Consider the following 24636-nt stretch of genomic DNA (forward strand, 5'->3'; position numbering starts at 1 on the left):
TTTAACAGCTATGTCTAAGGTAGCTGACAAAGGTGCTTAGTCAACAGTGTGTGCCTAGCAAATATGATGTGCTGGGTTTGAACCCCAGCACCATCAGAAAAGATCAGGAAAACAAAATTCAACTTCCAGACTGACCAATGTAAACTAGGCCAAGCCAGGAAAGAGAAAATCAGTCACTTGGGCCACAGAGTTGTTCCATTTCATGGATGGCCGCAGACCTTTGTGCAGAAATCCTCTCCTGCAGTGAATCACTTAGTTGATACGTGCTGCAGGTTTTAGCATCACTATTATTGTCATTATTATTTATAGAAACCAAACTCCATTGGTCATCTAAGAGCCAAAATACGTTCATGACTCATGCTTGTAATTCCAGCTACTCAGGAAAGGGAGATCGAGAGAATCAAGTTTGAAGATCAGCTGTGGCAAAACCACAAGAATTTTCCTGAAAAATAACAGAAGAGGGCTAGCAATATGTACTCTACTATTTGAGCCACACCTCCAGACGATCATTATACTGGCCTGCCTAGCCAGTGTGAGGCCCAACGTTCAAATGCCAATACTGCTCTCCTGCCCAAAGGGAGGGGGGAAGCCAACAAACAAATACGTTACTCAAAATTAGCTACTTTACTCAAAATGTGTTGCTTACATTTAGTATATTTGCTTAGCACTGCAATGGAGGTAAAAAGAAAATCAGGAAAAACAGAACTTTTTGAGGGTCAGATGCATCTATTCATAAATAGACTCAATGTACAGCCATAGCACGGAAGTTACCAGAGGTATAGAAGATTTGGAGAACATCTGTGGATGCAAAAGAGATGATGTCTGTGGCTAAAATTCAAGCACTAGGGCTGAATGCCAAGAATGTCTTGTGCTTTGGTTCTAACAACGTCTGCTCATCCTAGATGCTACAGAATTTGTCTGCGTCCGAGGGTCAGCTGGTTGTCTTTGAATGCAGAATAAAAGGAGCTCCATCCCCTAAAGTCGAGTGGTATAGAGAAGGAACCTTGATAGAAGATTCTCCAGATTTTAGGATTTTACAGAAAAGTAAGTGGATGCTTCCAAACTATTTTTCTGATTATTTATCTATAGAAATTGCTGGCATATTTATTTTTATACATTTCTACCAGTCAAAAAATAAGCAAGGGGGCCGGCAGTTTGATCTAGTGGTATAGTGCTTGCCTAGAATGCATGAAGACCGGGGTTCGATTCCTCGGTACCATACACATAGAAAAAAGCCGGAAGTGGTGCTGTGGCTCAAGTGGTAGAGCTCTGGCCTTGAAAAAGCCCAAGGACAGTGCTCAGGCCCTGAGTTCAAGGCTCAGGACTGGCAAAAATAAACAAACAAACAAATAAATAAATAAAGTAATCAAGAGCTGGGAGTTTGGCCTAGTGGTAGAGTACTTGCCTAGCATGCATGAAGACCTGGGTTCAATTCCTTGGTACCACATACATAGAAAAGCCAGAAGTGGTGCTGTGGCTGAAGTGGAGAGCACTAGCCTTGAGGAATGCCCAAATACAGTGCTTAGGCCCTAAGTTCAGTCCCCAGGACTGGCAAATAAAGAAAGAGATAAATAAATAGCTAGGGCCAGGAGTGTGACATAGTGGTAGAGTGCTTGTCTAGCATGCACGAAGCCCTGGGCTCCATTCCTCAGTACCACATATGGAAAAAGCTAGAAGTGGTGCTGTGGCTCAAAATCTAGCCTTGAGAAAGCCCAAGGACAGTTCATAGGCTCTTGAGTTCAAGCCACAAGACAGGCAAAATCATCATCATCATCAAAAGCTAAAATAAAATCACAAATAATCATATCCTTCCAAACTAAAATCTATTAATATTTAGTTTATATTCTTCAAGAACATGTCCATATATATTTTGTTTTTCCTTCTTTCAGAACCTCGATCCATGGCAGAGCCAGGTAAAGATTATCTCAATTTTAATTTATTAGTATGTTGTAAATGATTATGTGTGTATATAAGAAAACATATTGAAATTATACTAGCATCAGGAAAAAGTGAAAATAAAGTTTTAGAAAAAAAGCCAAATGAGTTCTATTACTGTAGGTCATAAAGAAGGTAGGAAAATGGGCAATTCTGTTATGAGCAATTCATTCCTAATTATTGAGGTTTGTCTCACAGAAATACTTGCCTTCCCTAGTGGGCAGAGCCATTCCCACAAGGTCATTTTAATTGCAATTCTAGGTCTTGTGTATCTCAAAGTCTTGCACTTTAGATTTTGATATTGGCAGAGATTTGATTCAATGTCTATACAATTCTTAGATTTATTGCTGGGCTTGGTATTTGTTTTGAAGATGTTCCCATGGGTAGAAATGAGAGTAGATGCAGCTCCTACAAGTCAAAATTACAAGTCTCTAAAAACAAGCAGCATATAAATGACTATATGTCCTCTCTGTGACCACGCTGCCAGGCCTGCATGAGGATGGTAGTGGCGGTGGTTGTAGGGCTTGGACTCTGGGCCTGGGCTCTGTCCCTGACCTCTTCAGCTCAAGGTTACCACCCTACCCTTAAGCCACAGCACCACTTCTGATTTTCTAGTGTTTAACTGGAGATAAGAGTCTCACAGACTTTAGTGCCGGGCTGGCTTTCAACCATAATCCTCAGATCTCAGCCTCCTGAGTAGCTAGGGTTACAGGTATGAGCCACTGCACCCAGCTGTAACATCTTTTTATAAAATCCTCTGTCATTACTCAGTCTGTCTTCATCCTGTATTAATTCTATATCCTTGGACTCATATCCTGCTGACCAGTCAATTGGATCAAATATTTGTTTGAACCAATTGTTTTCCAAGTACTAATGAAGTTAGCTTCTTACATGGACTTTGGCAGGATCGTGATCAGATAGCACTAAATTCCATTGCTCCATTCTCATGATTAAGTCAATAACCATTCTGCTTTCCTGGCATCTAAGAGGAGATCTGTACTTTGGTCATCGCTGAGGTATTTGCAGAAGATTCTGGATGCTTCACATGTACAGCAAGCAACAAATATGGCACCGTGTCCAGTATCGCACAGCTGGATGTGAGAGGTAAGGCCTCCTTCTCTGTTACAACAGTCTAGAGTCTTTGCGAATGTGGTTTGCATTGTCCTTCCTTACTAATTCACAGTATATCAAGGTTATTATAAAGGTTATGTACAGAGGAATTACATTATAGAATATAGGCAAATGAGTACATTTCATGCCTTTTTGGACAATTTCTTTTGTTTTTTCCCCTCCCATCCCCCACAGTAGGGGTGTTCATTTTCAACAAAAGGTTTGGATTATTAGGAAATATGCTGTTATCTTGCAAATATAGAGCATGATACTGAAATGTGCAGTTTAAAGTTTTTTGTTTTATTTAGGTCTATCACCACCTCCGTGACCTTTGTACTTTCTTTTTTCCTTTTTTTTTTTTTTTTTTTGCCAGTCCTAGAGCTTGAACTCAGGGCCCGAGCAGTGTCCTTGGACCTTCTCAAGGCTAGAGCTCTACCACCTGAGCCACAGCACCATTTCTGGCTTTTTCTATGTATGTGTACCCAGGAATTGAACCCCGGTCTTCATGCATGTTATGCAAGTACTCTACCACTAGGCCTAACTCCTAGCCCTCCCTTTTTCCTTTTTTTTTTTTTTTGGTGTGTGTGCGTGTGTCATGAGGCTTTGGGCACTGTCCCCGAGTTCTTCAGCTCAAGGCTACTGCCCTACCCTTGAGCCAAGTCCCACTTCTTGTTTTCTAGGGGTTAAATGGAGATAAGAGTCTCAGGTCCTTTTGTGCTCAGGCTGGCTTTGAACCTAGATCCTCAGATCTCAGCCTCCTGAGTAGCTAGGATTACAGGAGTGAGCCATTGCGCCTGGCCTTTCTTTCTTTCTTTCTTTTTTTAAATATATATTAAGTGGTTGTATAAAAGAGGTTTCAAAGTCAGAAATCAGGTTATGAGTATAAATGCATCTTGATCCATGCTTCTCCCTCATCCTCAAGTTGCACAGTTCAGTTTTCACATAATGTACATTGAATATAAAGACTGTATTTTCCCGCCCCACCTCTCTCCTTTTATAAGCCCCTTCTATTGCCCTCTACCCCTCCAAAAAAGAAACATGGTTTTAGTCTCTTGGTATTCATTATACATCTCCTGGCTGTACTGAGGTTTGAATTCAGGGACTTGTTCTTGCATCCTACCACTTGAGCCAGTCCTCCAGCCCCTTTTGGCTTTAGTTATTTTTAGATAGGGTCTTGTCTTTTGCCCAGGCCGGCCGTGGGTTATGACCCCCTTCCTCTGCTTCCCTAGTACCTGGTACAATGGGTCTTTACCACCACATGCAGCTCATGTTGTTGTTGTGTATTTTTGGTGGTTGTGGGGTCTTGAACTCAGGGCCTGGGTGCTGTATCTCAGCTGTTTTGCTCAAGGCTAGCACTTGGAGCCATAGCTCCACTTCCAACTTTTGAGGAGTTAATTAGGGATGAGAGTCTCACAGGGACTTTTCTGCCTGGGCTGGCTTCAAACTGCAGTCCTCAGATCTCAGCCTGCTGAGTAGCTAGTATTACAGGCATGAGCCACCAGCGCCTGGCTTGCAGCTTTTAAGATTCTCTGTAATATTTTTACCCAGGCTAGTTCTTAAATCAAGATCCTTCCATCTCTGCCTTCCTCATACTGCAATTATACACATTTACCATCATAACGGGCTTCTTGCTCCTATATAAAATTTTAAAAATTCTTTCCAAAAGAGTATTTAGATCCTGTTCTTGCTTTTCCAGGAAATGAGGACCTCAGCAACAATGGGGCTCTTCACAAAGCCAACTCCACCACCAACCTGGCTGCTTCTGAGCAACAGTCATCCCCACCTAACCCAGAGCTCCCTTCTATGGAACAACCCCCCAAACCCAAACTTGAAGGGGTCTTGGTGAACCATAACGAGCCCCGGTCCAGCTCAAGGATTGGGCTCCGTGTGCACTTCAATCTGCCTGAAGATGACAAAGAGAGTGAAGCATCTTCTGAGGGAAGAGCAGCCACTGCCAACCTGGGCAGGCCTGACTCTTTCCCAGAGAGGCTCACTGGACAAACAACAAAAGTCCCAGAGCCTTCCTCACCAATCAAAGAGCCCCCTCCCGTTCTGGCCAAACCCAAACTGTGAGTAAAAAGTGGAATGAATGACAGACAGAGGTCGAAAGCCTCTTTCTGTCTCTCTGTCTCTGTCTCTCTGCTTTTCTTGCGCCCTCTCCCTCTCCCTCTTCCTCTCTCTCTCTCTCTCCCCCCACCCGCTCTCTCTCATGCTTGTCCTGGTTAGCTTTTTCTGCTCAAGACTGGTGCTCTATTACTTGAGCTCTACTTCCAGCTTTTTGGTGATTAATTGAAAAGTCTCATGGACTTTTCTGCCTTGGCTGGTTTCGAACCCCAATTCTCAATTCTTAGCCTCCTGGGTAGCGCCAGCCACCAGCTCCTGGACTTACTTTTTTACTTGTGAGGGAATCAGGGTCAGAAAAGTCTCCACATCACTCAACAACACCACACAGAGGATGAGTGATTGAGCCAGGATAAAGACCTAAGCCTTGTCTGACTGTACAGTCCACGTGTTAAAACTAGGTTGTGACAAAATGGGGGGGTGGTGGAAATCCCAGCCTCTTGAGTAGCCGAAATTACAGACGTGAGCTGCCAGTGCCCATCGACAGAAAGAAAAAACACTTTAAGGGGAGAAAAGTTAATAAGTCTACAGAAGGAAAGCCTGGGGATAAATGTAACCAGAAATCCTCATGGCAATAGGAAGGGGGGGTGGGGGTCATTTCTAAGCCGTCCATGACCAGCTGTCATTTGGGTTTGATGTTCTTGGGGGAAGGTGAGACCAAGATCTCAGGCTGACCTTCAAACACAACCAAAATCTTGTTTTGCGTGCAGCGACTCCACTCAGTTGCAACAGCTTCACAACCAAGTCTTGCTGGAACAGCAGCAATTGCAAAACCCGTCTCCACCGTCGCCCAAAGAGCTGTGCTTCCCGGGGAGCGCGCTCAGCTCCGACGCCGCTGCCTGCAGCCCGCTGGGCCCGACCCCGACCCCGGCCCCGGCCCCGGCCCCCGCGCCGGCCCCCGCCCCGGCCGCGCACACGCCCAGCTTGGCCCGACCCCGGCACTTCTTCCCCTCCGCGGCCGCCGCGGCCTCGGCCAGCCCTCCCGTGCTCACCTCGAGCAACGCTCCCCACACGGTTCCCAGGACGCCGTGCAAAGAAAGCCTCTCGCCGGCTCCGCCCTCCGCGCAGACCCGAGCTCCGGGCGGCAGCTCCGCCCCGGCGGAGCCCGCGCCGCCCGCGCTCGCCTACCCCGTCCCCGGCGGAAGCCACTTCCAGCCCCACTGTGTGTCCCCGACGCCGGTGTCTCCGACCGGCCGGATTCAGAACCCCGCCGCCTTCCTCAGTTCCGTCCTCCCCTCCCTGCCTGCCGTCCCACCCACCAACGCCATGGGGCTGCCTAAAAGCGCGCCCTCTGTGTAAGTGTCCCTGAGGTCGGCCTGGTCCCGAGGGGCCGTGGCGTGGAATAGCTGGGTCTGGGACAGAACCCCTGCTAAGTGGGTTCTCAGTCTGTGTTTTCTGGGGCCGGGAGTGTGGTCTGGTGGTTGAGTGCTTGCCTTGCATGCATGGAGCCCTAGGTTCGATTCCTTGCTACTGCAGACACAGGGGGGGAAAAAAGCTGCATGTGGCTCAAGTGGTAGAGCTACAGCCTTGAGAAAACCCAAGGACAGTGCCCAGGCCCTGTGTCCAAGTCCTAGGGTTGGTAGAAAAGAAAATCCTTCTTCTTAGGCACACAATGGACATTGAACATCTTAGAACAAAGAGCATGATCAATTTGAATATTTAAACCTTTTTGTTTTTAATTTAACCCGGTGCCAGTGGCTCATGCCTGTAATCCTAGCTACTCAGGAGGCTGAGATTCTGAGGGTCATGGTTCAAAGCCAGACCAGATACAGTCCATGAGGCTTCAACTAATCACCAGAAAATCGGAAATGGCCCTATAGCTTAACTTGGTAGACCTTGGCCTTGAGCTGAAGAAATTGGGGACAGTACCTCGGCCCAGAGATCACACTCCACAACCCAAGGAGAAAAAATAATAATAAAAGACCTATGCAAGTTAGGTACTGGTGACTCACACCTGTAATCCTAGCTACTCAGGAGGCTAAGACCTGAGGATCATGGTTTGAAGCCAGCCTGGGCAGAAAAGTCCATGAGACTCTTATCTGCAATTAACCACTAAAAAGCCAAAACAGAGCTATGGCTCAAGTTGGTAGAATACTAGCCTTAAGTGGAAAAGCTAAGAAACAGAGCCTACAAACCTTAGTAATCACACACAAACCCACACACATGCAAATTCAGGGCTTAATTCTGTAAGTGTGCATTGAACTGTGAGTTTGATTGCTCTGTTTTTTCTAAATTTTCATATTAGTGTTTTTCCTGGATGTGTGGGGTGTGATTTATTTTATAGGCCTTCCCAGGGACTAATGAAGAAAAATACCAAGTCTCCTCCATCAATGAGTGATGATTACATTCGTGAAACTAAGAACGCTGTGATTCGAGACTTGGGGAAGAAAATGAGTTTCAGTGATGTCAGATCAAACCAGCAGGTAATATGGCTGCACTTGGATGGCTTGATGCAACTTTAAGGAATGTGTGTGTGTGTGTGTGTGTGTGTGTGTACGTACTTGTATGTGTGCTGGAGGGGTGTGCTGGCTATGCACTGGAGCTTGGAGTCAGGGTCTCAAGCTGGCACATTACCACTTGAGTCATGCCTTTAGCCTGGCTATTTTTTCTGACTATTGTACCTGAGCTACCTTCAAAATGTTAGTCACTAGAAATATGATTTCAATTTCCTGAATAGTGAGGATCACAGGTACGAATCACCACATCCAGTGTAAGGAATATAATTTTGATGAATTCAGCCTTGGGTACTTACCTCATCAGACGACAGAGAGATTAATGCTACAACTTGGATGGTGGAACTCAGACTGAGGCTCATGTAGAAAACTCACCCATGTGGCTGTTGATTTCCCTAAAGATGAAATCAGTTTAAGTGTGTTTACCTAGACCAGAGCATACAGATGCCTCTCGTTGTCTGCCTGGGTCACCTCAGCATGTATTCTGAGATCCCTTATTACATTTCTGGATAGTGGATCGTCCTAAACCCTATAGATTCTTTTTCCTATCCACACAAGTCCATGATGCAGTTTAATTTGAAGATATTAAGTGTAGCTGGATACTGGTGAATCACAGAGTCTAGATTCTGATTGAGAGCCAATGTGAGCAGAAAAGTCAGTGAGGCTCTTAACTCCAGTTAACCATCAAAAAGCCAGAAGTAGAGGTGTGGCTCAAGTAGTACAACACTAGCCTTGAGCAAAAAAGCCAAGTGAGAGTGTGAGGCCTTGGGTTCACACTCCAATACCTATACCACACACGCACACTGGGTGTGGTGTCTCACACTGTAAGCAGGAAGGAGGCAGAGGCAGAAGAATCATGAGTTCAAGGCCTGGTCTACGTAGTGAGGCTATCTAAAAAAAAAAATAAAAGTTTAACAGCTGGATAGGGTGGCTCACACCTGTAATTCTAGTTACTCAGGAGGCTGAGATCTGAGGATCATGATTCAAAGCTGGCCAGGGCACTAAAGTCCATGAGATTCTTATCTCCAATTAAACCAGAAGTGGGGCTGTGGCTCAAGGGGTAGGGCAGTAGCCTTGAGCTGAAGTCCTGAAAAACAGTGACCAGGCCCAGAGTTCAAGTCCCATGACCCACAAAAAAAATAAAAATAAAAAATACAGGTTGATTAGGTATTCACACACAGTGAGACCAAAGAAGAATGCTCTTAGGAGAACAGAAAAGCACAATGCCTATGCCTCTGATCAGAAAAAATAATATCTATTGAAATGAACTCCAAGAAATGGAAACACGAGGTTTTTTTTCCTTGGTTGCTGTTTTTGTTTTATTTTCTTGTCTATTTATCTGTCTATGGGAGGGGGGGGGCAAAGGGACAAATAGTGACCAAAATGGATGGACAAAGGATGACCAAATGCAGCAGTGGTACTCACTAGACATGATGTTGAAAATGAACTCTACAATTTGTGGGAGGTAAAAGGAGGGAAAAACTGGGAGAAAGCCAGGGAAGAGGAGGTGACATTGTAACAATAAAAAATTAAGTAATTAAAGTTTAGCCAGGTGCCAATGGTTTACACTTGTAATCCTAATTACTCGGGAGGCTGAAATCTGAGGATTGGGAGGATTGCTAGCCAAGTAGGAAAGTCCATGAGATTTTTATCTACAATAACCACTATAAAGCTAGACATGGAGCTGTGGCTCAAGTAAGAGAGCACTACCGTGGAGAAAAAAAAAAAAACAAAAAACAAAAAAACCCAGGGACAGTGACCAGCGCCTGAGTTCAACCTCTTATTTTTGGCTCAAAAATAAATAAACAAACATTTAATTTTAAAAGTAGGAACTGTAAGAAATTAAGAAAAGAATACTAGTGCTATGTAGAGAATTTGAACATGGCGTTGCTACAGATGAAGTGGCCTGGGCACACTGCTTTGGAAAGGTGACAGTTAAGCTTGTCAGAAAGGATATGGCAAGGAGAGGGAGTGAAAGGAATCCAGGATAATCCTAGATTTAGGGCTCAACTCAGTGCACTCAAAGTGTGTCTCTAGGATCTATGCCAGACGGCAAACTGTCACCTTGAGATAAGGATAGAAATTAAGAGTAACCATTAAGGCATTGTTAAGGCGAATTGACAGGAAAGTCCTATACCTATGAATATAATAATTCTGTGTACTTTTGAACTTTTATTTTGCTAATCATTCCTTTTTCTTGTGCTTTCCAAAAATACAGATCAGAAAAATTTAAGAACGTGGTTTTCATTGTAGACACTAAGAGGAACTCTGTTTTCCCCTTAATTAATTAAATGAATGATGCTGTTGCTTCCTGAGATTGGGGACCAGTAGGCATAAGCACTCTGAGGACAGATGTCAAGTGTACATTATTAGGGCCATACTAAATTTTCAGGGTCTACCAAACACTATCATGTAAAGGTGGTCATTAGGTATGCCTCTGGAATTTGGGGACAGACAAGCTTGGAGAGATGGATTTGGAAGTTCTCAGCACAAGAAAGATGTCTGAAGCTGTGAGATATGATGGGATTCCCAAGAACAGAGAAGTACAGGCCACTAGAGGAGACTGATAAGATGTTATTAGAAAAAGAGAGAAAGCTAGTGGAGTAGCTCAGGTGGTAGAATACCCCCATAGCAAGTTTAAGGCCGTGAGTTCAAACCCTCCCCTCCCTGCCTTGCTAATATAAGAGAAAAAGAAAGAACTGGTACAATGAGATTTTATTTTACTTTTTTGCCCATCCTGGGGCTTGAATTCAGAGCCTGGACACTGACCTTGGGCTTTCTCAAGGCTATAGTTCTACCACTTGAGCCACAGCACCACTTTCTTCTTTTTCTATGTGGTACTGACAAATCGAACCTAGGGCTTCATGCATGCTAGACAAGCACTTTACCACTAGGCCACACTCTTGGCCCCTTTATTTTACTTTTTGTGCCAGTTCTTGGCATGAACTCAGGACTAGATGCTCCCCTGAGCCTTAGCACTCTAGGCCAGGTCTCGACCACTTGAGCCACAGTTCTGCTTTAGCTTTCTTGGTGGCTAATAGGGAGATAAGAGTCCCACAGACTTTTCTTCCTGGGCTAGCTTCAATCTTGGATTCTCAGATCTCAGCCTCCTGAATAGTTAAGATGATAGGTCTGAGCCACTGAGGCCTGGCTGGGAGATACAAAGAAAGAGATTTTCCTCAAGTATACATATCAAAATATCTAGTAGAGACAGGAAGTTGCATGTATCATGGTCATGCATCAGGATTCAGCACAAGGCAGCTTTACCATAATGACCCTCTAGGCAAGCAGTTCTGCATTTGTAAATGAACACTATAGTAATTATAGAAATATGATTCTATCTTTATTCCATTCCCTACAGAATTCTATTAGGACTCCATGCTCAGTGCGAGGAATCAGGAGGCACTAAGATGGTTTGGGATTAGAGTAGAAACACTCAGATTTCTTCTAGTGTTCCAGACGAGCAAGTAGAAATGTAATGTGCCAGGTTTGCTGGGATTTCGTGGCGTAAATCTAACATATAAATCTTTAAAAATGCCCCCCCTCAATTATATTAATGCTCATGTTTTTCCTTACCATAGAGATACCAAATGACAACATATTTTTCATGTTCGTAGGAGTACAAAATTTCAAGCTTTGAACAGAGACTGATGAATGAAATCGAGTTTCGCCTGGAACGCACACCTGTTGATGAGTCAGATGATGAAATTCAGCATGACGAGATCCCCACGGGCAAGTGTATTGCTCCCATCTTTGATAAAAGGCTCAAGCACTTTCGGGTTACGGAAAGTTCTCCTGTTACCTTCACCTGCAAAATTGTTGGGATTCCAATTCCAAAGGTAAGGGAAGATGACCAGGCAGACAACAGCATAGGACTTCAAAGAAGTCTTATCTAGGATGGAGATGTAGCTCAGTCTCAATGGTAGAGCATTTGTTTTATGTGCACTAAGGCCCTGGATCTAGTCCCCATCCCTGAGAAACAAAAAACTCCTACCATAGAATCAGGAGTGTGACCTAGAGGTAGAGTGGTTGCCCAGAATGCACGAAGTCCTGGGTTTGATTCCTTGGTACCACATACACAGAAAAAGCAGGAAGTGGTGCTATGGCCCAAGTGGTAGAGCACTAGCCTTGAGAAAGCTCAAGGACAGGACCTAGGCCCTGAGTTCAAGCCCCAGGACTGGCAAAAAACAAACAAAAAATGAATAGCAAAAAACTCCTATGGGGCCAGGAGTGTGGCCTAGTAGTAGAGTGCTCACCTAGCATGCACGAAGCCGTGGGTTTGATTCCTCAGTACCTCATACACAGAAAAAGCTGGATGTGGCGCTGTGGCTCAGGTGGTAGAGCACTAACCTTGAGCAAAATGTATCCAAGGACAGTGGTCAGGCCCTGAGTTCAAGCCTCAGGACTGGCAAAAACAAAACAAAAAACAAAACAATAACAACAACAACAAAAAAAAACCCTATCGTGCTCTAGTGAAATACCTGCAAAAAGAAGACCAGGCAAACCAATATCAGAAAACCAAACAAAAGCCCTAGATAATTTGACTAAAATAGAGAATATAAACTATCAAGAATAGGACCATTAAAGTAGTTAAGATAAAAAGAAATCAGACTTAAGTTAGAAATTTGAGGTTTTGAGTTCTAGGGGGGCTTAACCCAGGGCCTTGCACATGCTAAGCAGTCACTCTGCAACTTCAGCTACAGCCCCCTATCCTAACCCTCCCATTTGAATTTTAATAAAAGTTTAAAATAAATTTCATAGTCACGATACTTTATTTTGAGCTATTGATTGTCTTAGCCATCAAGCTCACCAAATTAATACTTTTTGGCTCATTTAGTGTCTACTAACCATCTCTAGGATGCCTGCTGTTGCCCAGAATGAGCTATATTTGTATCATGACACTTAGATTGGTAAATGCTGAAAATGTCATATCATTATCACCGACTGCTGAAAAATCTTATGAGTCACCAGATTTTCTAGCAGTCAGCTGAGAGATTTGCAGCTGGCATGCTGTGTGAGAGATCTCTGGAGCCTCCTTCAGCAAACGTGAACAAGGTGTCATCCTGTATGGTTACCTAAACAGGGAAGTAGAGGGAGGAAGGCAGCTGTAACCAGTGCTTTATTCCTCTGTCTTGAAGTGATTTCCTTGATACATGGAGAACTCACCATAAAAATATAGGTATTTAGTCTGGCTAGACTGTAGATTCACTTAGCAAATGAATCCTCCCTAGCCTTGTTCTATAATTCGCTAGCAAAGCAAGCTACCCCAGGGACTAAGCATTATGCTTCAGCTTATAACTATTGTGATAGGAAAAGATCCAGCCTCTGGTTTTCATTAATTTGTCCTTAAGAACATATCTGGTCCATAGGGTATCATTTAAACTACTGGTGAATTACCAAAAAAAAACAAACCTCAAAAAAACCCCAAAACGAAACAAAATAACATTGGTGCCAAGTGCCAGTGGTTCACACCTATAATTTTTTTTGCCAGTCCTGGAGCTTGAACTCGAGGCATAGGCACTATCCCTGAGCTTCTTTTTGTTGAAGGCTAGCACACTTGTACCACAGTGCCACTTCTAGCTTTCTCTGGTTATGTGGTACTGAGGAATTGAACCCAGGGCTTCTTGTATGCTAGACAAGCTCTACCACTAAGCCCAACATGCCTGTAATGTTAGTTACTGGGGAGGCTGAAGTCACCGTTCGAAAACAATCCACGCAGGAAAGGCCATGAGATTTTATCTCCAACTAACCACCAGAAAACTAGAAGTGGTGCTGTGCTCACAGTGATAGAGGATTAGCCTTCAGTGAAAAAGCTCAGGGACAGTGCCTGGGTCCCGAACTCAAGGACCATGACTGACAAAACAAAAATGCTGTAGTTAAAATCTTTATCTTTTTTTTTTTTTTACCAGTCCTGGGGTTTGAACTCAGGGCCTGAGCATTGTCCTTGGGCTTTCTCAAGGCTAGAGCTCTACCACTTGAGCCACAGCATCACTTCTGGCTTTTTGCTATGTATGTGGTACCAAGGAATCGAACCCGGGTCTTTGTGCATGTTAGGCAAGCACTCTACCACTTGGTTAATCTCCCAGCCCTAGAAGCTTTATCTTAATCCTAGCCTAGTGGTAAAGTGCTTACCTCACATACACGAAGCCCTGGGTTTGATTCCTCGGTACCACATACACACACAAAAAAAGCCAGAAGTGGTGCTATGTCTCAAGTGGCAGAGTGCTACTCTTGAGCAAAAAGTGTCCAAGGACCATACCCAGCCCTGAGTTCAAGCCGTAGGACTGGCAAAAAACAAAACAAAACAAAACCACTAGTGCCCAATTATATTGAATTTTTATTGTTGTGCTGGTACTGGGACTTGAACAGAAAGAATAGGCAAGTAGGCACTGTCCTTTAGCTTTTTTTGCTCAAGGTTAGTGTGGTATCACTTGAGCAACCATTCCATTTCTGGCATTTTGATACTTAATTGGAGCTAAAAGTCTCATGCACGGAGCTGGGAGTTTGGCCTAGTGGTAGAGTGCTTGCCTAGCATGCATGAAGACCTGGGTTCAATTCCTCTGTACCACATACATAGAAAAAAGCTGGAAATGGTGCTGAGGCTCAAGTGGTAGAGTGCTAAACCTTGAGAAAGTCCAAGGACAGTGCTCAGACCCTGAGCCCAAGCCCAGGACTGGCAAAAAAAAAAAAAAGTCTCATGTACTTTACTGCCTAGGCTGGCTTTGAATTGTGATCCTCAGATCTCAGCTTCCTGAGTAGCTAGGATTCTATGTGTAACCCTCTGGCTTTGACATAAAAAGTATTAACTAGTAACAGGTAGAGGAATGCATTATACGTTCATTTTGAATATGTTTTATGACTTCTGTTCAAGTGCTTTGTAAAGGATGAGTGTCTTCTAGAGATGGCAATTAATACCAACCTCAGCGTATTCTCCACTTCTTGAGGCTTCAAGGATGTATGGAACAGGGCTTTTTTTAAATCATCCATTCCTGGATTCTCTTTCTTTTCAGGTTTACTGGTTCAAAGATGGGAAGCAGATTTCCAAGAGAAACGAACATTGCAAAATGCAGCGAGAAGCAGATGGGACATGTTCTCTGCACATTGAATCCACCACCAGTGATGATGATGGAAACTACACAATCATGGCAGCCAACCCCCAGGTGGAGACACGGGGGGGAGAAAGGAGCACTTGATGTGGTTATGAATGAGACTTTGAGAAGGGCTGGTAGTAAAGGTTGCTGAGGAAAATGAAAGAGCATTGTGATTGAGTGTAACTCAGGCATAGAACTCTAAGACTAGTTTGCCACTAGGGGTCTCTCAGCCTTTCAGCCTTTACAAAGGACATTAGTCTCTCAATTCCTTGACACTCAATCTCTCTCTCTCCCTCCCTTTTCTCCCTCTCTCTCCTCTCTCTCCTCTCCTCTCTCTCTCTCTCTCTCTCTCTCTCTCTCTCTCTCTCTCTCTCTCTCTCTCTCTCTCTCTCTCTCTCTCTCTCTGTCTCTCTCTTTCTCTCTCTCTCTCTCTCTTTCTCTCTCTCTCTCACTCGTCTTGGCCTTGAACTTGGCCTGAGCACTGTCCTTGGGCTTTCTCAAGCCTCTACCACTGGCCCCATCCTTAACTCTCTTGAAGAGAGATCATTATATGAAAGAATGATGTATTGGTTTTGTTCTTTAAATATTAGGTAAACTACTTCAAAAAAGACTTTAAATGATCCTGGAACTCGTCATGTCCTTTCTTTCTATTTTCTTTCCTTCTTTACTTTTATTTTTCAGAGCTGATGCTGGAACTCAGAGGCTTGCATTTGCCAAGCAATCACTCTTCCACTGAGCTAAATCCTCAGTCCTTGGTTGTTATTTCTTGATGAATATTGGGAAGCTATTATCTTCATTTTGAATAATGCCAAATCTTAACATTACCATAAAAGATAAAGCAGGATAAATATCTTCAACTACCTTTTAAATAGAATGTCTGGAAGTAGCTGAGCATGGTGGTGTATGCCTGTAATCTCAGCATTCAGGGAGCTGAAGAAGGAGCAAATTGAGTTCCAAGCTGAGCTATCTAGCAAGAGCCTATCTTAAAATGAACATGTGAAAGAAGCATAGAACTGTAATTTCTGTCATCCAGGCTTCTTGTTGAAAGGACTGTCATGAGAGTCCCTCTTGAGGGAAGTATTAAAGTATTTGGTCATGCTCTCTGATGCAGACAATGTTATGTTCTCAAGAATTCATAATAATTGCCAGGTGCCCGTGGCTCGGGTCTATAATCCTAGCTACTTGGGAGGCTGAGAATTGAAGATCACAGTTCAAAACCAGCCTGGGCAGGAAAATCTGAGACTCTTATCTCCACTAACTTACAATAAAAAGAACCATAAGTGGAGCCGTGACTCAAGTAGTAGAGCATGAGCCTTGAATAACAAAGTTTGAAACAGTACCTAGGCCCTGAATTCAAGCCCCAAGACTGGCACCAAAAAAAAAAAAAAAAGTGTGTGTGCGTGTGTGTGTGTGTGTATATATATATATATATATATATATATATATATACTTACATATGTGCTCTTGGTTTAAAACTGAAAGCCATCACAATTCTGTTTTTCTAAAAAAAAACATATCTCTCCTTGGAATAGTAGCAAAGATTTAAGAAGTTACATTATTTTTATTCCTCAGAGAAAAACTTGTAACAGGAAAAAAAATACATCATCATGTTATGACACAAAAAATAATATCAATTTTAAAAAGATGGATTTCTTTTTGTAATCTTGTGTGTTTTCTGTTTCTCAGGGAAGAATCAGCTGCTCTGGCCATCTGATGGTACAGAGTTTGCCCATTCGTAGCCGACTAACACCTGCTGGTCAGTCTCACAGGTAAAAATACCAGAGAGGACTTGATCTTCCCTTCCCTGTGCCAGCCAACTAAGACAGTAAAGTTCCTCAGTCTGCGAATTATCCCTTCACGGTATAATAGCCCCCACCTCGGCACCAATCTGGTGGGAGCTTGTCCCAAAGGCAGATCTCAAGTCCCATTCTGAAGCTCCTCCATCAGAATGTGCATTTTAACAAAATCTCCCCATGCTGATTCACTAGTACATTAAAGTATAAGCAGGACTGGGCTTTGATACAATTTTAGTGGTTCCAAATTGTAATCTTTGGTAGCATTGGTGCCTATAATATAGAAATCAGATGCCTCAGAATTAAATTATCAGCTTTTCTATAACAAAAGAGAAACCTATCATGATTCCATGTCTCTGGATTGAGTATTTTTGATGTCTCCACTTTAACAACTGCTTTGCTTCCTTTCTACCCACTCTCTCCCCACTGAGAAGAGCCTGGCCTTCCCCGAAGCCATAGAGTCTTAGTAAAGTATTCCATACTTGCTGATGTAGATGAATTAAATGTGACTTACCAAAGGAACAAAAATAGTGATTCATGTTTCAGATACTATGTTTCATTACTATTGCAACAATATCTTCTCCTCTTCTTCTTCCTCCTCCTCTATTCCTTCCTCCCCTCCTCTTGTTCCTTCTCATCTTCCTCTTCCTCTTTGTTTTTTTTTTTTTTAACACCAGTAACTGTTAGTCTTACCAGCTTACGCTCATGGTAATCTCTAATGGTCTGTCATAAGTTATAGCCAGGTTAAATTTTATTACCCCTCAAAGACATGGAGATGGCATCTGTCTTATTCTGGAGAATAAAAAGGGCTTCTCTTTTGGCTGTCAATGGAGGCTCATCTTGAATGCTGATTTATTTGTTTATTTACATGACTTTTGAACAACTGGTCAAGCCCACAGCGAAAGAGTCACTGAGCCACTTAAACCAAATGACTTCAGAGAGAAAGAAGCTAAGGCCTATTTGATTACAGATCTCACAAGATAATCCTGTAGTCTATGATTATCTACCATTTGTTGTTCTTTTACATCAGCCCCATGCCAGTTATTATTATTATTATAAAGTTTTGTTCTCACAAATACTTTCTCCCTCCAAAAATAACAGAAAGTGTTCTCCCTATGGCCATGCTAGTTGCCTATTATTCTAAGTTGGAAAAATTGGTTTTTATATTTGACACTTAAACATATTGGTTACAGGGGAAGGTCTCGAGTGCAAGAAAGAGACAAAGAGCCTCTACAAGAACGTTTCTTCCGACCACATTTCCTGCAGGCCCCAGGGGACATGGTAGCTCATGAAGGGTGCCTCTGTCGACTGGACTGCAAGGTAGATGCCCAGCACCAGGCCTTAACAGCCAGAGCTGTTAAGAGTTTTGTTGGATTGTTGGCATTTATTTTCATTTGAATTTGTCTTGTGAGTTTTGTTGGTTTTCCCCTCAGAGGAGAAGGTCCTCAAGAAGGAAAAGAAATCTTTATGATTTTCCCCCTATTGGGAAAATCTGGCACATTTATTTATTTATTTATTTTTTGCCAGTCCTGGGCTTGAGCTCAGGGCCTGAGCACTGTCCTTGGACTTTCTCAAGGCTAGAGCTCTACCACTTGAGCCTCAGCACCACTTCCAGCTTTTTTCTATGTATGTGGTACCGAGGAATCGAACCCGGGTCTTCATGCATGCTAGGCAAGCACTTTAACCACTAGGCCAAACTCCCGGCCCAATCTGGCACATTTAATACTGGACAAAGTTATTTCATATTTTTTAAACCATTCTATCTTACAAAAATTTACATTGGTATTGCATGAAATTAACCCTGTGTTTTTAGAAGACAAACTAAAGAAGTTATATGAGTCAAACATTTGCCATAGAGTGCCTGGAAAACCTTTATTACTGTGAGGTTACAATTGTGATATTTGTATCCTTGAAGTGATCGTTATAAGCTGTGTAGCCTTTGACACAAAATTATAGGCAGCTTCTGTGACCAAAATATGGTTCTTCATGTAACCCACCTCTATGCCCTTTAGCAATTCTGAATTCTAATTTTCCAGGCATTGCAATGCTTCAAATGAGCAGGGTATGTATGTACTACAGGGTCTTCTCCATATGACAAGAAACTGAATTGAGCTATTGATCCCAAAGATGCTGAACAGTACAGAACACTTAGGTGTGAATGAGTGTGTGAGACTTGAGAGTAAGAGTTAATATAGAGTTCACTTATGTAGGCGGCTCTTGTTCTCCCATTGGCTGCCTAAATAGTCAGGTTGACCTCCACTCCCCCCTCTAGAGACTAACGCCCACCAATGCCTGGGTTCTGTTCTCAGACATTCTGATGTCATGTTCTAACCTGGCATTGAGATAAATACTCCCCATGGGATTATAAAGTGCAGTAAAATTTGGGAGCCCTTAATTACTACCTGAGATTTCTCTCATCTAACTCTTGCTAGGTAGGAATGTAAACCATATTTCATCCTAATATTGATGCTACAGGCCTATTTTAACTAGTTTCATTCTTCTTTACTGTATTTTGCTTTAGAATACAACCACATGGTTTAATCATGATCTGAAAAAGGGCCAAAGCACCAAAGACTTTAAATTCAAGCAGCCATTCATTCAACCCCTTCTCCCTTCCCAGGGTCCACCCCCGTCCCCAGAAGAAAGCTTCTCACCATGCTAGGCTTTCTCAAACTATATATTTGGTGCCAACTAGGGATGAAGAATTCAGCCACCAAATAAATCTGCCTGTCATCAGTCTGTCGTTTGCTTCAGCTGTCCTGTTGTTTATTAGGTGAGTGGCCTGCCGCCCCCGGAGCTGACATGGCTGCTCAATGGCCAACCCGTACTTCCAGATGCCTCCCATAAGATGCTGGTCAGGGAGACAGGAGTCCATTCACTTCTCATTGACCCACTCACCCAGCGTGACGCAGGGACCTACACATGCCTGGCTACCAACAAAACTGGGCAGAATTCCTTTAGTCTGGAGCTCTCTGTAGTAGGTAAGTTTTACTGATGGGATGCAACCCCAGGCTTGAGGAATCAAACCCAAGGCTTCATGCATGCTAGCCAATCACTCCACCACTAGGCTATGCTCCCGGCCCTGAGGTTTATTTTCATAATTAAAAAAAGTAGTTTGGGAGGGAGCCTTCCTTCCTTTCTTCTTTTCTTCCTTTCTTCTTTTGTGTGTGTGGGGGGCACTGGGCTTAGAACTCAGTGCTCTCAACATGTGGGTTCGTCTGCTCAAGACTGGCATCCTACCTGTGTGTGGCATTCTTGAGCCACACTTCTAGTTTTGCTTTATGCTAGAGATTACAGTCTCAAGGATTTTTCTGCCTGGACTGGCTTCAAACCAAGCGCTTCAGATCTCCACCTCCCAAGTAGAGAGGGTTTCCGGCATGAGCCACCCAGTAAGACAGTTATTTTTCAAATAAAGCCTTTTCTCTCATTCAGCCAAAGAAGTGAAGAAAGCCCCCGTGATCCTGGAGAAACTGCAGAATAGTGGCGTTCCCGAGGGCCACCCTGTGAGGCTGGAGTGCCGCGTGATCGGCATGCCCCCACCCGTGTTCTACTGGAAGAAAGACAACGAGACCATCCCTTTCACCAGAGACAGAGTCAGGTACAGCCGCCTCCACCCCTCGAGGAGAGCCGTGTCTGGTGGACTTTGTTGAGGAGCCAAATAAGACCCATTTAGCAGAACGCTCTTAAGTTTCATTCAGGTTGTGCCTATCGAGAACTGATTCCTCGTGGTGTGGTGTGGAGCCTGCCTGCATTCTCACTCCAGAATCAGACAGGAGGGATCATAAGTGCAAGGCCTCCAGTTCCATAGTTGCTGGTTAATTAGTGATAAGGGCCTTCCAGAGTTGTTTGCTTGGGCTGTTGTCAGATCTCAGCCTCCTGAATGGCAAAGACTGTATGTATGAGCCAGGAAAGCTGAGTGCCAGTGGTATACATCTATAATCCTAGCTAATGCTGGAGGCATGGCTCAAGTCGTAAAGTGCTAGCTATGAGTGAAAAAGCCAATTGATCCCCCAAGGCCCTGTATGCAATACCCACTTTTACTCTTGTTCCATCCATCACTAATGGTTTATTTGGTTGGTTGGTTTTGGTTATGGGACTTGAACTTGGGGCCTGGGCGCTGTCCCTGAGCCTCTCTGTGTTCAAGGCTGGCACTCTACCACTTGAGCCACAACACCATGTCTGGCGTTTTAATGAGTAGATTATTGGTGATAAAAGTCTCCCAGACTTTTCTTCCCAGGCTGGCTTCAAACTGATCCTCAGATCTCAGCCTCCCAGTTAGCTAGGATTACAGGCATGAGCCACTGTACCCAACTTTAAACTTTCTTTAAAAACAACCATTGGCAGTCAGGTGCCAGTGATTCACACTTGTAATCCTAGCCTTAGAGCCAGCCCAAAGAAAGTAATAATATTAATGCAAACTATTAATATTACTTCTTGCTTACAGGAAGGGGCTTCCCTCTGCCTTCCTCCCAGTCTCCCAGATGCTTTTCCACCTCTCCCCTCCCTCTCTCTCATTCTCCCTCTCCTTCTCCCTCTCCCCACCCCTACCTCACAACCCTTTCCCAGGCCCACTAGGTCAAACTCCTAGCCCTGGGTTAGTTTTGTTTGTTTGTTTGTTTTATTGGAGGTTTTTTATTTGTTTATTTTTTAAATAAGAGTCTCATTATGATTTCCAGGCTAGCCTCAGTTTTACAATCCTCCTGCTCTCATCCAACTCCCTTGTGCTGAGATTACAAGCATGTACCACCACACTTGGCTTCTTCCTTTCTTTGTCTCATCCTTCCGTCCTGTCTCTCTTCCCCTTCTCCCTCTCACACTCCCCACTGTGTTTCCCTCTCCCCGGCTTTATTTGAGTTGGGAATCTGAATCAGGTCTTGGAACATTCTTGGCAAGGACTCTATCTCTGATCCACATCCCTGCCCTGGTGACTTTTTTTTTGCCAGTTCTAGGCTTGATCTCAGGAGCTGAGCACTGTCCTTGAGCTTTCCTCAAGGCTAGCACTCTACCACTGGAGCCACAGCACCACTTCTGTCTTTTCTATGTCGGTAGTACTAAGGAATCAAACCCGGGTCTTCATGCATGCGAGGCAGACACTCTACCACTAGGTCAAATTCCTGGCCCCTTGGACATCTTTCTACCTTCATGTTTGCCTTGTGTTTGCCTCCCACTGAGTTCACCTTTCTTAGCTTTAGTGAGAAAAAGCTCTAAGAGATGCTTCTCTTCCTAGATAAAAGATGGCATATTCTTTCCTTTCTCTAGTATGCACCAGGATACGACAGGGTATGTCTGCCTCCTCATTCAGCCAGCCAAGAAATCAGACGCTGGATGGTATACATTGTCAGCCAAGAATGACGCTGGCATCGTGTCCTGCACTGCCAGGCTGGATATATATGGTAAGTATAATGTTCCTAGTTGAACATCTGTATGTAGTAAACAGATTTAAAATCATTTCTAAAGGGTATATGAAGCATGTTTGCAGTAAATAAATGAGATAGATCACATGTATTTTAGTGCTTGAGAGCCAGATTTGAAGGGGGAAGGCTGAGACTGGGAGATTGGGGGTCAGAGCCAACTGGGACAGAAAAGTTCACCAGACCCCTGGGGCCCTGCTCAACCAAGAGGAGAGCCCAGTGAGCTTCACTTACTGTGATGAGAATCTAATGCAGGTGGGTCACTTGAGTAGCAGGCTAGACCCTACCTTAAAAAGAACCAGCATTCGCGCTCTAGTGGCTCACGCCTATAATCCTAACTCATGCAGAAATATCCATGAGTCTCTTTTCTCTAATTAACCAGCGAAAAGCCAGGGGGAGCTGTGACTCAAGTGATAGAGTGCTAGCCTTGCGTGAAAAACCTAAGGGACAGCACCTAGGCCCTGAATTCAAGCCCCAGTACTGGGGTGTGCGTGTGTGTGAGTGTGTGTGTGTGTGTGTGTGTGTGTGTGAGTGTGAGAGAGAGAGAGACAGAGACAGAGACAGAGAGAGAGAAAGAGAGAGAGAGAGAGAGAGAGAGAGAGAGAGAGAGAGAGAGAGAGAGAGAGAGAGAGAGAGAGAGAGAAAGAGAGAGAGAGAGAGAGAGAGAGAGTTTTACCAAGAATCCGCTGGGCATGTTGGAGTAAGTACCGGATAGATGCACTTTTGTAGTGCACCTGCCAGACTGTGCTCCTTTAGTCATAACTGATTTGTTTGGTCCATTTTCCAGCACAATGGCACCAGCAGATCCCACCTCCTATGTCCATCCGACCCAGCGGCAGTCGCTATGGATCTCTCACCAGTAAAGGACTTGACATTTTTTCTGCCTTTTCCTCCATGGAAAGCACGGTGGTGTATTCTTGCTCTTCTCGGAGTGTGGTGGAGAGCGATGAACTTTAAGGACGTCTGGGTGGCTGCTGTGTTGAGGGGGCGGACTGTGGAGGGCCAAGGAGGACAAGCCGGACACAGGCTTCCAACAAATTGGATTTGAGTGAGTTCCCACAATGCAAGAAGTGTTTTGAATAAGGCTGGCTGGGGCTCATACTCGAGGCTGAGGGAGCGATATATAGGTTCCAGCAACAACAACCAACACAACAAAACGTGAGCAGAGCAGACAATACACGTGAACCAAACATATCATACCACTGCTGTCCGCCGCTTCAGGGAAAAGCCAGCCTGCTTCTTGAACCCTGTTCTTTTAGTGATATGAAGCCCCTACTAGAGGCCCTATGCCTGGGCTGAGAGAAGCCAGACAGTAGAGACCTTAGGATATAGAATGGTTTTACCCAACAATGCAAAGGAAATGGTGGGAAGATCACCATCACCTTTTTCTGGTCATCATGGTAGCAGTAGATTTAGTGAATTCATTCAGTCAGCATCCACTCGGTACTAGAAGATCAGGCCGTACAACTCACCGATGTGGTGAAATGTGTTTGCTTTGTATATCCTGGGTGTACGTGGCCACATAATAAAGTGCCAAAAATGTGCTTGAGATTTCAAAAAGCAAATCCCCAAATCATTCACTATTGTACAGTGTGCTTATTGTGTGGCCAAAATAGAACCCTAACAAAATAGAGCCATCTTTTGGATGGGGAACCATTCTTTTTTCTTCTTTCCGACTACAGATACCTAGACTCTAGAACTAAAGGGCTGTTAGTAAAGCAATCAGGAAAAAAAAAAGAAAGAAAAGAAAAATCTTCTGCAGGGCTATAGGGTCATTTATAAAAGAGACAACTTCAGCCGGTGATATATGCCTGTAATCCTAGCTTCTCACGAGGCTGAGATTTGAAGATCATAGTTTGAACAGGAAAGACTGTGAGACTCATCTCGACCAAAAAAAATGTATGTGGGGGTGAGTAGAGCTGTGGCTCAAGTGGTAGAATGCCAGTCTTTAACAAAAAAGCTAAGGGATAGCACATAGGCCCTAAGTTTAACCCCAGTACAAACACACACACACACACACACACAGAGACACACACAGACATGCGTGCACACATACACACGCACGCGCACACACAGCTTCAATTGTCATGTCACAGGACCTGTTCCTTGAAAGTCTGGAAGTCTAGGTGGTAGTAAAGAAGGAAAAGATGCAAATGGGAAGAGGAAGTGACCAGAGAATTGGTATCTCACCACAGCAGTACAGGCATTCATCAAAGTGCATTTCTGTGTAGAAAATATTACACTACATGGGGAAATGGAAAGAAAAGGGACACAAAAGATGTGTGCATCTTTATAGTAATCCACCCGTTCAAAATCTGCCTCTAAACTTACTTTTTAGAGTTTAGTTCGCAGTAGTATACTTTGAGCCTAGAAGAGTCAGATAGAATGTCAAATAGACATTCAATAAAAACTTGCTGGTGAATGAAGCTTATGTGCCACGATGGAGTCTACAATGCACCTGCCTGTCTAAACCCTGCCAGTGGGAGTGGCCTCCACAGCCCAGCCCACTCCAGCCTCACCTCAGAGAGAGAAACTGGAGGTGGCTGCTTGTCAATTCCATTGGCCCTGATTTCTGATGTTCTCTGTAACCCTTTAGCTGGCATCTTACTCAAGTGATTTAGATAGAAGTAGAAATTGCTTAGAAAGGCTTGATACTTTCTTCTCTTCAAGGCAAAGATTCCCAGTACAAAAATAAATATTCATTCACTTAAAAACATGAGTT

At 43.8% G+C, this 24636-nt stretch overlaps 1 protein-coding gene across 2 annotated transcripts in view; it reads left to right on the plus strand.

Annotated features, from left to right (window-relative positions):
• Mypn (myopalladin) overlaps positions 1–23945 on the plus strand; it is a 56755-nt gene extending 32810 nt beyond the window's left edge. The window contains exons 6-19 of one of the 2 annotated variants that reach the window (XM_090346429.1): positions 903–1044; positions 1890–1913; positions 2923–3039; positions 4742–5114; positions 5877–6461; positions 7451–7589; positions 11237–11458; positions 14630–14779; positions 16397–16479; positions 17697–17823; positions 19277–19484; positions 19936–20101; positions 21763–21896; positions 22702–23945. In XM_090346429.1, the coding sequence (XP_090202555.1) occupies positions 903–1044; positions 1890–1913; positions 2923–3039; positions 4742–5114; positions 5877–6461; positions 7451–7589; positions 11237–11458; positions 14630–14779; positions 16397–16479; positions 17697–17823; positions 19277–19484; positions 19936–20101; positions 21763–21896; positions 22702–22871 (2640 nt within the window). In that variant the 3' untranslated portion in view covers positions 22872–23945. The remainder of the gene's footprint in view (positions 1–902; positions 1045–1889; positions 1914–2922; positions 3040–4741; positions 5115–5876; positions 6462–7450; positions 7590–11236; positions 11459–14629; positions 14780–16396; positions 16480–17696; positions 17824–19276; positions 19485–19935; positions 20102–21762; positions 21897–22701) is intronic. The other variant, XM_090346430.1, reaches the window with a different exon arrangement.
• The last annotated feature ends 691 nt before the right edge of the window (positions 23946–24636 follow it).

The sequence above is a fragment of the Megascapheus bottae genome, chromosome 15 (assembly GCF_031878675.1).
Source record: "Megascapheus bottae isolate mThoBot1 chromosome 15, mThoBot2.hap1, whole genome shotgun sequence".
NCBI classification, from domain to species: Eukaryota; Metazoa; Chordata; class Mammalia; order Rodentia; family Geomyidae; genus Megascapheus; species Megascapheus bottae.